Source organism: Rhinatrema bivittatum, chromosome 17 (genome assembly GCF_901001135.1).
Source record: "Rhinatrema bivittatum chromosome 17, aRhiBiv1.1, whole genome shotgun sequence".
Lineage (NCBI taxonomy): Eukaryota > Metazoa > Chordata > Amphibia > Gymnophiona > Rhinatrematidae > Rhinatrema > Rhinatrema bivittatum.
The window spans coordinates 15195217-15210313 of NC_042631.1; the positions used below are offsets into that span (position 1 = coordinate 15195217).

General features: G+C 36.6%; 1 protein-coding gene across 5 annotated transcripts in view; it reads left to right on the forward strand.

Moving 5' to 3' along the window:
- Window positions 1-15097, forward strand: part of ELP4 (elongator acetyltransferase complex subunit 4) — a 188151-nt gene that overhangs the window by 10329 nt on the left and 162725 nt on the right. For 4 of the 5 annotated variants that reach the window (XM_029583132.1, XM_029583136.1, XM_029583135.1 and 1 more), the window contains exon 3: window positions 11128-11249. In XM_029583132.1, coding sequence (XP_029438992.1) covers window positions 11128-11249 — 122 coding nt within the window. The remainder of the gene's footprint in view (window positions 1-11127; window positions 11250-15097) is intronic. The other variant, XM_029583134.1, reaches the window with a different exon arrangement.

Sequence of the window (15097 nt, forward strand, 5' to 3'; positions counted from 1 at the left end):
ATGAGACAGAAGTGTCAGGGTCAGACCATGTAATTAAAATGATGGAAATCGTCTTGCATCGGATGAGTAGAGCGTTCTCTGAAGGAGGCTTTTAGATTGTGAGAGCACAGCGAGATCCGTGCTTTTTCACAACATTCAGCATCTTTCAGTGTTCTCTAGAAGTACGTGGGGAGAAATCATGTTACCTACTAATTGGCTTGCCTTTCACCTTATTAAATGTTGAAAAATACCTTCATATTAACAAGTATACAAGTTTAGGCAGACTTAATTCTTCTTATGCTCTTTGCACATGAACATTTGAACTTTTTAATCCAGCTCTGCCCTTTTGGTGCATTTTTTAAGAATTGTCTCTTTGCCAGTTAAGAGTGCTGATGGGTGGAGACATGTAAGCTGTACTTTGTACTGATTTCTTCAGGTGTAAGTACCAGAATAAAGATTGGGAGGGTAGTGTTTTCTGTTCTTAGCTTGTTTCACATGAGATGTGCAGCTTGATTTTTAGAGAGAGAATTGTCAAAATTGTGTCTGCATTATCAACATTTATCTCTGGAATAATGCTGAAAACCAGTAAAGCCATGAGATTAGTTTTGAGAAGCTTTCAGTGTCACAGGCTGAAGCTGGGTTAAGATTTTGTTAGGAAAGATTAAATTGTGGCACTCTAAAATTAGATGCTTTTGTAAATGAAATGCTCGTCTTCATTATTTCAGGACTTCCAAGCTAATTTAACAAAGTAGTAGTTGCTTTTGGGTATTAAAACTGTTTCTTTGGAGATGCACTAATACAGAAGATTATTGAATACATTTGGAAAACATTGTAATGTTGTCGCACACACTCATTATATGGTTCTTAAATTCCCAGGCACTGGGACAATTCTTGGTTCTAATTATTGTATTGGGTTCAGGTATTTTTAAACTTAAAAGAAAGCTGTGGTGTATTTGGTATTATGCAGTTATCAGTTAATGTTACAGCCAAGTCGTCATTTTGGTATTCTTTAAATTGCTTGTCTGCAGTTTCTTCTTCTTCTAGTCATAGCCATGCTTGGAATGTCACTGCTTTCCTCATCTGTAATGGAATCTGATTGGTCCATGCAGTGTGCGTGAGGTGATTTGTGACATACCGTAGTTAATATGTACCCCTGGAAGTGAGTAAGTGGGAGAAAATTTGGGACTATTTGCTAACTAGAGACTGAGGGGAATTGAAAGGGCTCTACTTCAAAACTTCAAAAAAAATGAGAGGAGAAGAATGTTTAGTTAGTACAAAATTAATATTAACTACCTTACTGTATGCATTTTTTAAATATTGCACAATACACAGTCATTTATTGAGGCAGCGTGGCAGTTTCCTCTTGCTCCCTTGGGCTAACAGCTCATTTGGAACTGGGTCTGAGGTCTGTCGGCTACTACTCAGGGCTTTTCTTTCCTATCCCAACTCCCTCGGCCTAGTCATTGCAGTGATGGTCCTCAGAGGAACTATACACCCCAGCTTCTTCTGGAACCTTGCAAATATGAGCTCTAAATTTGACCACCAGGTGTCACTGTTGCACAGTGACTGGGATGCCCCCCTCAAGAGCTGTGAACTCAGTCTCCACAGCAGCCTTGGCCCATTTAGGGAGTGTAAGAAAAAGGGTACTTTTTTAAAGAAATCCATGCACTATTTCAAGGAGTAGTAGGTCATTCTGTTCAAATTCTTGCAGCTGCTTCTCTGTGTTTTCATTGAAGTCCTTGGCATGGAGTGCGATAGGTTTATCCTGACTGTGGAATAACCCAGTCACATTTTTATGTTTATTTTGGATTGGTATGAATGTGATTCAGTTAATATGCTCCCTCGCTAACCATGCTTCTCCCAGGGCTGTAGGGGAATTATAAGGGAGGTGTGAAAATGATTTCAAAAAGTAATTGCTTAATTGTAGAGGGTGGTTACTACTGCTTGTCATGTATACTTTTGAAATACTACACAGTACTCAAAAGATACCTTTTTACCGAAAAGAAAATTGCAAAGTGATGGAAGTGAACATTAATGCATATGGGCACATTTTGCATAGTTCACAAAGGTAAAATTTAGTACTTTGTTCTGAAACCTGGTCAGTTTCTTTGTAGTAGGGGATGCGTTGAATGTGTTCAGTCATTGTCTGTTACAAGTTTGTAAGTTTATCATCTATGAGAAAAACCTAAGGGTTTTTAAAAAGTTGAGAAAGTGCTATCAAGTGAAAGAATTATTAAAACAAGACTGCACTTGTACAAGCTAAACCTTGAAGCTGTATAAGACATTTTAATTAGCTGCTACTATTTAGGTATGTAATGTAACCTTTCTGTTCAAGGTTCCCTTCAGTTGTCAATATAATTGATTGTATCATCTTTTTAAGTTTAGAAAGATGATCTCAACAGAGATACAAAACAGTGATTTGCCAAATATAATTATACAAAGCACAAGCTGTCAAAATTCACCTTGAAATGTCAAATAAAGTAGCATATCTTTGCTCAGTTTGATATGGTGTGTGTGTATGTACATTCAGTGCAACGGGCAAAGCCTCCAAGCTTAGAAGCCGCAGATATGGGCAGAATATCTTTGAATTTTAGATAGCCTTCAGAGCTGATTCAATGATATGCTTCCATGCTTGTAACAGGTTTGATGAGATGCTGTGCACCATGGCTCACCTTAGATTACATTCTGCAGGAAAAATGTCAAAGCCCTTGAATGCTCATTTGGGACAGCTTTTTGGCACACTGTCCAGTGCTTTTTGCAAAGTATGTGATTGTTGTTCGTCTTTATTCCTATTTCATTTTTCACAGGGACAATTGCTGCCTTACTGACAGATCTCTGTTAGGGCATCTTTTGGGTAGAAGAGGACCTTAGGGTGACCTAAGAACACAACATGAGCTATACTTATTCTTAGAGGCAAAAGACAGCTGTGGGGATCCAGCATTATTTTTTTACATTGGCTTTAGAAGCAGAGCAAGTAAAAGTTATTTTTTTTCAATAGCGCTGTAAACCGCTACGGTCTCTTAGAGCAGGCGGTATAGAAAAATTTTAAAATATAAAATATTAAGTGCATACAGTAATTGAAATGTTTCCTGTACACTGCTTCATCTCATCAGATTAAAGCAGCAATGTGTCTTATTCATAGCAAAAATTGAAATTCTGTGCAAGCAGGACAATTGCTACAATAGTAAAGGGCAAAAAAACTACCAAGTTATTCTTTGGAGGAACAGTCCCATATTAAGAAAAATCTTGTTTGTTGTATTTATTTATTTATTTATGTTTGCTGTGTTCTATTAATTCAATTTCTAGTGTTCATTATGACGTACATCGCTTTGAGGTTTATTATGATCTGTAAGGCGATTTATATATATTCTTAAATAAAGTGCTGCAGCACGATCTGGAATTGGCAGGTGGGTGCTTTCCCTCCCTCTTGCTTATCATCTCATCATGCTTTGAGCACTTGAGCACTAGGAAGGTCTGCGGAAATGATTCTCATTGATGGTCAAGGCAGAGGAGAAAAAGAAAAGGTCCCATTGTAAGATGTGTTTTTAAATTTTATGTAACAATCTTATATTCCACAGATTCCATTAATATCATTGTGGATTACATAAAAACACTCATAATAACATAAGCACCCCTAAATAACATAAAATCAAAGTGATCCTACATTATATGATTATAAAATAAAACACAATAACATTTGTTGATTTTATTTTAGATTTACCTCACACCTTTTCATTGGTAGCTCAAGGCTAGTTAGAAATCCTACTGTAGAGGACTTTCCTTCTAGGACTGGCAAGTTAGAGATTTATTTATTTAAAGTATTTCTAGCCCACTCTATCTTGTTACTAGTCAGGGTACAAGTGAAAACAATCAATATAAATAATAGACTTAATTCAAAATAATTCCACAGGATATTAAGGAAGCTTGCATAGTAAAGTTAAAGCACAACATTTGGGTCCCGAAAACTTCAATAAATACCAGCTTGTATCTCATCCGAAACATCCGTCCCCTTGTGTCACACAAATGAGCAATTCAAAAGGAAGGAATATCTAATAGATTCCTCCCTTGAGATGTCAGCAAACACAGAAGTCTATAAACTTTTAAGGCTGAGTACAAACTATACAATGCCTTCCCCTTAAGTGGTTTGAAAACCAGTACCAGGATTTTGCACCTAATTTGTATTATTTTATTATTTGAGCTATGTTCCGCTGTTCAGGTACTCTAATGCATCAAACGATCGGCTGCCAATGTAGGGCATGCGATGTGGGGAAGACATCCTTTTTACAGTGCACTCCCATCAGTACCCTTGCTGCTGAATTTTGTGTGATGTATAATGGTTTTAAAGTTGAAGCTGGTAGTCTTAATCCTGAGATAGCCAACATCTGTGAAACCGATCGAAAGTTCTGAGTAGGTAGAAATGTCTTCAAGTGCTGCATAGTTTATAGTAGGCGCACTGTGCTGCTGCTTTGACTTGAGGAAGAAATGATAAAGAGAAATCAAGGATAATACCCAGATACATCAATTGTGAAGAAAAAGGGATTGTTAAATCACCTATATGCAGAAATGAAGGGACATCTGAACACCGAAATCCGGGTAACATTAATTCAGCTTTTCCAAATGTTTAACATTAATTTGTTTGTATGCAACTAGTGACTTACAACTGTAACACTTGTTGCTACTCTATTCAGTGTCTCAGGAATGGTGGATGTAATAAGAACTGCAAATTGGATGTCATCTGCATAGAGACAGTGGATCCTGCATAAAGGCCAGAAATAACTATTAAACAAGGCAACCTGTTTTCTACAGCAATCCAAGGCAAAGAGGCCTGCTGGAAACATCTCTGTTAGTGTTTGTAGTAGTCCCTTCTTTTGAAATTGGTTTAGATTGGTAACATTTATAGAGCAGATTATCTGTTTCCTAAAATTCTTCAAAGCAGGTATTCAGGTCATGATAGTTTTCAGGTGAGAGAGTTGACTACGATTTAACATATTTTCTGAGTAGTTTATTTATTTATTTATTTAAAAATGTTTCTATATCGCTTTTACAAACAAGGTCTAGTCAAAACAGTGTACAAGGATACAAATCATAAAATAAAAGTAATATAAAAATACAATAATAAAGTTCATAAATTATTAAAGCTCATCAAATTAAACATAACAAAATTGAAATAAGTGCCATCTTATAGATTATTACAGTATATGAAAATGAAAGGAATGGATGGTTATGTGGTGAGTAAAGTGATTAATGTTTGTTTGAAGTAATTTTGAAAGCAATCTGGAATCGATGAGTTTTTAAGGATTTCTTAAAGTGAATTGGATTGGATAGTGATCTTAGTGAATCTGGTAATGCGTTCCAAAGGGTGGGACCTGCTACTGAAAAGGCCCTTTTTCATGTGATATCTAATCGTGCTTGCCGAGGTGAAGGAATGTCTAAGAGGTTTTTTGTTAATGATTTCAGATGTCTAGTGGGTTTGTAAATACGGAGTAGAGAGCAGAGCCAGGTGGAAGAAGAGTTATGGATGAGTGAATGGATAATGGTAAAGAATTTGTATTGTATTCTAAATTTTATTGGTAACCAATGATAAGACTGAAGTACTGGAGTGATGTGACTTCTAATGGAAGTACCTGAAAGAATACATGCTGCTGCATTCTGGGCTAATTGTAATGGTTGGATGGTATTATCAGGGAGGCCTAAATAAAGAGAATTACAGTAATCGAGACCTGAAAAGACAAGAGATTGAAGGATAGTATGGAAATCCCGAAAGAACAGTAACAGACGAAGGCATTTCAGAAGTTGTAGTTTATAGAAGGAATTTCTTGTTACTAATGAGATATGTTGCTTCATGGTTAGATCTGTATTGATAGTTACACTTAAATTTTTTGCGTGATTAGAGATTGGAATAGAGGTACCATTAAAGAGAAAGCAAGAGGGGGGACCAATAGAAGATTCTGAGATAGAAGTGAGATGAACAATTTGTTTTTGCTGGATTTAGTTTTAACTGGTTGTGTGAAAGCCATGTATTAATGGTTGTTAGATATAAGGAAACTAAGGAGAGAGTGTCTGACCAGGATGCATTATACGGAACCATGAACTGTAAATCATCTGCATAGATTTTGAACTGTAAGTTTAAAAAAGAAAGAATACGGCAGAGAGGTAGCAAATAAATGTTGAAAAGAATAGGCGATAAAGAAGAGCCCCAAGGAAAACCTGAAGCAATTGTGTAGGGATCAGAAGAGTGATTGCCTATATTGACTTGTTGAGTGCGATCTGTAAGAAATGAAGAAAACCACTGTAAAACTGTGCTTGAGATACCTATAGATTTAAGTCCAGAGATGAGAATCTGATGATCAACTGTGTCAAAGGCTGCGAAAATATCCAAGAAAACAATAATATAGTCTGTGTAAGAATCAAAAGCTCGAAATGTGGTGTCAAAAGAAGTTAACAGAAGGGTTTCGGTGGAGTGTCCTTTGCGGAACCCATGTTGATTTACATGAAGGGAGTTGTTGTCTCTTATGAAGGGATCTGTAAGGCACAGAAAATAAATATGTAATCAGCCATAAGCCTTTTTAGTTGATTCATTAAAATAGATTTTCATTTTCTAACATATCCTATTTTTCCCAGGGTCCATATTGCAACAAACATTTTGATTCATGTAGGTCTTATTTCTGCCAAATTAATTTTGGCATCTAAAAGTCAGATTGCAAGAAATATTCGTTTTGCCAAATAGCAACTGTCAGAAAAGGAGATATGACATTCAACACAAAAAAAAAAGATGTTTATCACAACTAGAAGAAACACATTTGGAAAGTGCAGGAACAGAAGTTACCATACACACCGCATTTATACCCTCCTTCCACTCTCACACATGTAGGCAAATACGTGTTCACCCAAAGACTTGCCCTTCTTTTATTTGCTTCTGGCAGTCTTTAGACTAAGATGTCTTTACTGCTCTCCAGGCTGGCCTATGTCTGTGACTCCAATCTCATTAATATCAACCCTTGAAAATATATTTGCACTTGTGAAACTATAGCAAAGGTAGATGAAACAACCCCACTTCTTTTATCTTTGTCAAGGGAAAGGCAATTTTCAAAGCAGGTGGATAAGGCAAAACTTCCCTTGGCTAAATCAATGTTGGCTTTATCTTATTAAATTCTGACTGACTATATGTTCGCTAATTTTGTTTTTTATGATAGTTTCTACCATTTTATCAAGCACTGACATCAGACTCACTGATCTGTAGTTTCCTGGATTACATTTGGAAACCTTTTTAAAAATTGGTGTTATGTTGGCAACCATCCAATCTTCAGGTACTGTAGATGATTCTAAAGAAAGTTTACAGATTACTAATAGCATATCTGTAATCTCATTTTTCAGTTCTTTCAATACTCTAGGATGTATACCATCTGGTCTAGGTGATTTGCTATTCTTTAGTTTCTCAATTTGTCTTATTACATCTTCCAGATTCACTGAAATTTGTTTCAATTCCTCTGAATCGGCACCATTAAATGTTTCTGGCATGGATATCTCCCTTATATCTTCCTCAGTGAAGACTGAAGCAAATAATTCATTTAGTCTCCCGCTATGGCCTTGTCTTCCCTAGGTACCCCTTGATTATCTAATGGGTCCAACTGACATTATGAAGACAAACTGACCATTTTAGAAGCTGTCCTGGGGACCTCCTCTATCCAGTTTATATTATTTTGAAGATATGGTCTCCAGAATTATACACCAATTGAGATCTTACCACTCTTGCACTTCCTTTTGTCACTAACACATCTAAAAATATTCTTGTCGCCCTGTTTTACTGTATTTGCTGTTTTTTTTTTCATTTGCAATTTTGCTGTCCTGGCTAATTTCTCGGCTTCTCTTAGCTTTTCCAGCTATGGTTGCCTGTCTTCCTCTTTCTGCCATCTCTTGTAGTTTAGGAATGCTACATTTTTTCCTCTTCCTTTTCTATCACTTCTTTAGAAAACCCCAGTGGTCTATTTTTCCTCTCACTTTTATTTACTTTCCTAACTAAAAGGTTGGCTGCTTTATAGTATCTGCTTTTAGTTTTGCTCACTGCTTTTCTGCTTCCCCTAGCTTATCCATTCTGTTAATGCCTCCTTGAAGTTCCCCCCATCCTAAAGTCCCAATTAACATTCAGCAGATTGACATCACCTAGCAACAGTGCCTCCCATTTCAAAACAATTTGCGAGTGTCCTCCACTATATCTCTGTCCATTTCTTCTGCCTGTGAAAGAGGTCTGTATATCACACCGATATAAATGGATGTTCCAATCTCATTCTTAAAGCTGAGTGCTTGGTGTGGACAGGCAGACTGTATAGGCCATAATGGCCTTTTCTTGCCATCATATTTCTGTGGTTTCCAGGTTAACCCATTCTGCCTCCTCCTTTCCTCGTAAGCCCTGCACTTCTGTTGCTTTAATGTGTGTATATATATATTTATATATATGGAAGAGACTGACTTGGATATAGTGGCAGTACAGAGACTGGGATATAGCTACAAGACTCTATAATCTATTCAGAAAGGACAAGGTAGGATGAGGAAGGAGAGGTACTATGCCTGTCTGGAACTGTATTTCTTCTCTCAGTATCCTTCCAAAGGTATTGCCTTCAGGTCTCAAGGTGGGGGATCAGTAGTGGCCTTCTCCAGGACAACTGTGCCTCCCTTTTTCTGCTGATATAAACTCTAGTTATGCAACTTAGCATAGTTAGCTTTTCCTATTGGTTTATTCCATTGATTGGCTATATTTAGATAATCTGAGAAGATTACTCTTAGATCTCTTTTTTGTTTAACAATCCCGTTATCGTTCAGCTTCTTAGTCTAGGAGTCATCCTTCTATATTGATTCACTAAATTATAGAAAAGCTTTTCTCTCAAGAAAGAAATGTTTCATTTGGAATGACCAAACCAAGGCACAGTGCAGGGTCAGCCTGCAGCAGCACGGTTCCTCTCTGCTTATCTGAGTAATTAGCCAGAGCTACGGTGCCACAATAAATGTAGCCTCTGGCAGAGGAATAAAAGAACTGTTCCAGAATAGCAGCTAAACATAGAGATTTGGGGGTTTTACTGTAGCCCAAGAGCTTGACTGGCTTAAAGAGCTCCGACTGCTGCAAATACTGCCAGGATGGTGGTGATTTCTTGCAGAGGAGGGAACTCTAAGACACAAATAATTTTGGACAGACTGTTCATTTTTTAATCATTCCTAATGTGAGCCAGCAGTACGTAAACATAAGTTACTTGCCCAGTGTGCACTTAGATCTGATTATAGGTTGAATTTTTTTTCACAACATTTGGAGAACAGATACAGCTTTTGATTTTCTTAAGCTGTTATGACCTGGGGACATATTTACAGGCTTATCGTTTGCATTTCACTCGGCTGGATCTTCACTGCTACTGTACCTGTAGTGAAAGTTTTTATCATTGAATCACTGTTTCTCCAGATTTCAGTAGCAGCATGAATCTGAAGCTTGGTTACAGTGGATGCTATCTTATATGAATGCACTTCAGATCTCTGGAATACAACAAAAGTTTAGTGACCTAGAAATGAATCAATAAAAAGCAATTCTGTGTGTGACAAATTGAAGAAGTGAGGGATTCTTACAGATGCATTGACTTTAACAATCCAGCCTGTATTGTTTGTAAAGGCTTTCCGCAGACATTCCTCTTCATTTCACTGTACTAGAATATGAGTTGTTTGCTATTTAGATTGCTCTCTGACACTTTAATGTCCTGTTTGGGGTTTTTTTTTTACTGTATATTTAGTGTGATAGAAATGAAACAAGCAGGAAAAGAACTATTGCCTGACATATAACTCTTCAGAGTTTTCTTTGGCCTATCTTTTCACCATCTATTTCCATAAATATGCATGTTGGCAAAAATCAAAATACACAGCAAATGTCATGATGTAGAAATGGATGCGTTTCTTGGTTGATAGCTGAGCTGAAGGTTATTTTTGCTGGAGTCTTAGAGTCCTCAATAATTCTTTTTTCAAAAATTGTATTTTCAATTCAGAATTTAACACAACACTTGCTTTAGAAATTAAGACAATATCCAATAATTTAGAAAAATTAGAAATACATAAAAGGGAACCTTGACTAGCTGATAGCTTTGCTTAGTTTATCAGGTCAGTGCAGAATGAGCTAAAGATGATGATCAGTCCAAACAAATAAACAAAAGGCATCTCCTGCAACCTTTTTGTTAATCTTTATTTGTTTATACTAACTAAAATAGTCAATTTTATAGTAAAGTATTTTGTGCATTGATCAGCAACGTATTTTTATGTATTTATTCATACAAGTTACACACCTTTCCAGTGATTGCCCAAGGTGAGTTATAAGAGAATGACATTCACTAAATAATCATGGTACTTAAAACCAAAATAATACTTACAGAAATTGTTTATTTTTCATGGTTTTTATTCTATCTTATCTAACAAGTTTAGTAGGGTTTCCCATTGACCAGTATTCTGTATGTTTAAACGTTTTTTTTTTTGTTTTTTTCAAATAACAACAAATACAATCAGATAACTTGACCCCACAGTGGTGCCCAGCCAAGAAGATTGTGTCCAAGTCTAGTACTGGTTAGTCTGAGCTGTCCTAGAGAAAAAGCTGTAATATATTGCAAGAAAGACAAGAGACACAAAGGGAAAAGAAGGTCCATGACAGAAACTAACATACGATGATCCTACATAAACTGAAGTCACAGGCACGAGTATGGGATATAGTATGTCAAAAGGCAGCGAGCTACAGTGTATGAAGGGGGTACGTGATTAAAACGTATTGACGAGAAGCAATTCAGAAACTGTATGGAGTGTGCCACTAATTGTGCATGTTATTACAGTAATCTGAAACACATAAAGATTCTAACTTCGTAAGCTCCGAAATTTAACTTGCTTGCTTTCTCTTTTTACACACACAATTGCATTTGGGTTGATATAAAGATATGTAGTCTCTTTATCAAGAATTGATAAAGAGACTGCAGCTTTGGAATCAATAATTATTTTGAGGTTTCAATACTGTTAAAATAGTTTTAAATTTATTTTTTTTTTTGGGTGGAGATTGTCAGTTTTGAAGTTGAGGTGCATATTTGTGACACAATGGCTGTCAGGAAGGAAGTGCTAGTGTAACTCTGTTTCTTTTGCCAGAAGAAGATAAGTACAACAAGTACTCTCATTTGTTGCTGAAGTATTTTCTGGCTGAAGGAGTTGTCTGTGGCCATGATCTGTTTGTTGCTTCTGCCGAAGAGGACCCCAATGACATTGTAAAGGTAAAGACATTTTAATATCTATAACATTTTAATATCTATATCAAATTATTACTGCCTGTCTCCCCATTGATGAAGCAATATCCCATATCTGTTTTAATATGTATTTTGCTTCTTAAATTTACTTATGAAGCATTTGAAAATATATGTGGCTGTTTGTGTCAATAATGTTTTCATTTCATGTAGTGTATCCTCTGTTAGTCCAGTGTGTGTTTCTGAAAAGCTTTATCCATAGTCCTTGGGATTCCAACCTGTATGCTTCAAAAGAAATCTCAGGAACAAACACAGAAAAAATGATTCCACATTAAGATTAAAGCAAGCTACAGACGCTGTCATAGGTTTGGTGTTAGAAGGCCCAAGTGTGAATAATATTACATTTTCAGTAACGGAGTCAACGTTCATACAGAACCAGATTATTGTTGACCCAGCATTTTCTTCCTGCTCCTTTGGGCTTCCAACTCCATCTGAACCAAAGGTGGGACATGGTACAATGAGCCTTCATTCACTATCACCCAGGGATTTCTTTTTTCCTCCTAATTTACATCTCCTCCCAATTTACTTTAGTTGTGTTTCCTTTTCAGTTGTCCTACAAAGTTTTCCCTTTTGCTTCAGAGCTCTTTTATTTTTTTCTCATCCATGTTCCACTCTTGGGTGAAATTGTATCTTTCAGTTTCTCTTCTGCCATGTATGTCAATGGCATTAATAAAACACAAAAAGGTAAGGTTAGTAGTTTAGATAAGTTTCTATTGCCAGTCATGGGTCAGAGAAGTTACTGTAGATCCCAAGTGGTGAGGTGCAGAGTTAGTAATGGAAGCTGCTCTTTCACGTGTGAACCGTGAGCATAAACCCTACACCTAACGTGCAACCATTGTGTGCCTGTTTTCTGTCATGAATGTCATTTTGCTTAGAAAGTTGTTAAATTAACCCCTTAGATAGCGGTTTCATTTTGACTATAACTATCACTGACATCTGTGAAAGTATTTAAATCTATGACATCCATCAAATCTGATTGGCCAAAGACTGGTGTTGAAATGTGGTGACCTGGCCATTGACAATTCCTCAAATTTTAAGCCTATTTCAACTCTCTCTACTATTGCCAAGCTGATAGAAAAGTTTGTTTTATTATTATTTTACAGGATTTATGGATGACCATATGGTTTTGAGTCCACATCAAGACAGATTTTGGAGGCATAGTAGAGAAACTTTGTTAATGTCGGTCATTGATTTCCTGTTTTACGGAATTGGAGGATAGCCATGCAGTAATTGCAGTCGTTTTAGATGTTACATCTGCATTTGAAAATGTTTGTCAGAGAATATTTTGGGGCAGGTTACACAATTTGGGACTGAAGGAGATGTCCTCTATTGGTTTACTTCTTCCTTACTGAATAAGAAACAGCATGTTAGAATCGGGCAGCAGCAAGCTACAGGGAAAATATTGAAATCTGGATTCCCCCATGTTGGCAACTTTGTTTAATGTCTATTTGCAACCACTATGTCAAATACTAGATATATCATCTGTTTTTTATAAGGTGTATTCTGATGAAATTCAGCTGTTTTTCCCAGTGTGACATGATTTGCCATATACATTGGAGTCTCTATATGGTGCAGGTAAAGTCTTAGATGAGGGATAACCATTCGTTGGTGAATTTAGCAAAGACCGAGGTTCAGTGGATATCCCATCACCCCCCCCCCCCCTTCCTGATACTTGTTCTGGGGTTTCAGTTGATGCTACATTTTTGCCTTTTGTTGATGTTAGAGACCTGGAATTTCATTTACACTCAGTCTTGACTTTAAAGTTCATATTAAGACAGTTTTAAGGACTGGTGTTTATAAGATGATTGCTGACAAATTTGGAATACCTCCTGGCAAGAGATGATTTCAGAACTGTTATGCAGGCTTTTGTGCTAGCTAAGGTTGATTATTGTAATGCACTTTTTGTTGGCCTGCTTAAATGTCGAATTCCTGCTTTGCAGATCCTGCAAAATTCTGCTGCCCACTTCATTTTGAGGAGAAGATGAGGGAACATATGACTTCTGTGTTTGTTCAGCTTCATTGGCTGCTTATTCAACAGAGTGAAATTTAAATTACTTACTATAGTCTAGAAGGCTATAAGGAAGAAGATGCCATCGTCATGGGCGTCTGAATTGCTTTCAGTTTATCATCCAGTGCGCCAACTGTGATCAGCAGAAGGTTTTCTGTTAAGTGTGCCCTCTGTTAAACAGGCAAGTCTTAAAGAGACCTGGCTTGGGCTTTCTCTGTAATTGGTATGGAGTTGTGGAATGAGTTACCTAGGGAGCGTCAATTAATCTCAAATTACTGGCTATTTAGAAAACATCTAAAGGTTTGGCTTTTTCAGGAACCTTTTGCTTAGCAACTATGTAACTTATGGTTAGCTTAGGGAAAATTTTATATTGGCAAATTGTGACATTTCTGTTTTATCCTTGTGTTGTGTGTTTTATGATGCTGTGTATATTTTATGCTGCATTGCCATTTTAATGTTTGTTTTGATTATTGTGTGTATTTCTGTGTAATCTGCTTAGAATGACTGATTCCGGGTAAGCGGAATATAAGAATTTTAAAATATATCATTCCATTTCAATTTCAGAGCAATACTTAAATTTAAAAATAAGTACATTTAGATAATGTTGGCTGAACAAATTAGCCTAATAAAATATCTGTTTGAGGAGCACCATCATACTAAGCACTACCGGTCATAGATCTTCATTGCTTTTTATACAATCATAGGTCCCTGGAGCAACCTTTCCAGTATTTTAAAGGAGGTTTTTTTTGCAAATAGAATATATAAATGTGTACCTATCTGAAGAATTGAGCCTTAATTTCCAAATTAAACTTTAGTGATAATATAGTCGTCGATTTGAAATCTTATGTACCTTCCAATGTCCCCTTGAATACTGGAATAATTCAGAAGTCCCAGATCAGTTCAGTAGCTCTAATTTCAGAAGGCCTGACACTGACCATGTTTCGAATACTGTTTTTTTGACCAGTGATAAGATTATCTTAGGCAAGCTAAAACATTTTACTTGCTGGATTCTGAGGTCTTTTCCTCCATATATAAATGTGGTTTTTCAACAAATAATTTTGTTGGGAGTTCTATATAGAATTGTGTGTTTTACATATCTCCCTTCTTGCCTACATTGGATTGTATGTTTCGAATATGATATCTGCATCAGGGGCATCACTGCAGATATTCCGGTAAATTGTAGGCCTTTCATTATGTTCATTTAGTCCATACTTAACAGCTGAGGGGGGATATGATAGAGGCCTACAAAATCATGAAAGGACTTGAACAGGTAAATGTGAATCAGTTATTTACTCTCTCAGATAATACAAGGACTAGGAGGCATTCCATGAAGATGTGGTTGAGTCATTTAGTGTAGCTGGGTTTAAAAAAGGTTTAGATAAGTTCCTGGAGAAGTCCATGAACTGCTATTAATCAATAGGGAATAGCCACTGCTTGTTACCAGCATTAGTACCTTGGGATCTATTTAATGTTTGGGTACTTGCCAGGAACTTGTGACTTGGTTTGGCCTCTGTTGGAGACAGGATACTGGGCTTGATGAACTCTTGTTCTGACCCAATATGGATTATCTTATGTACAATTTGCCGGAATATTTGAAGTGAAACCCCTGATGCAAAAGTCATATTCGATACACGGCCAGTGTCGGGACTATTGAAATTAGAACTATTGAACTAATGTGGGACTTTTTAATTATTCCAGCATTCAAGGGGGCATTGGAAGGTACATAAGATTTCAAATTGGGGACTATATTATCACTGTAGTTTACATTGGACATTATGGCTCAATTCTTCAGGGAAGTACACTTTGATAG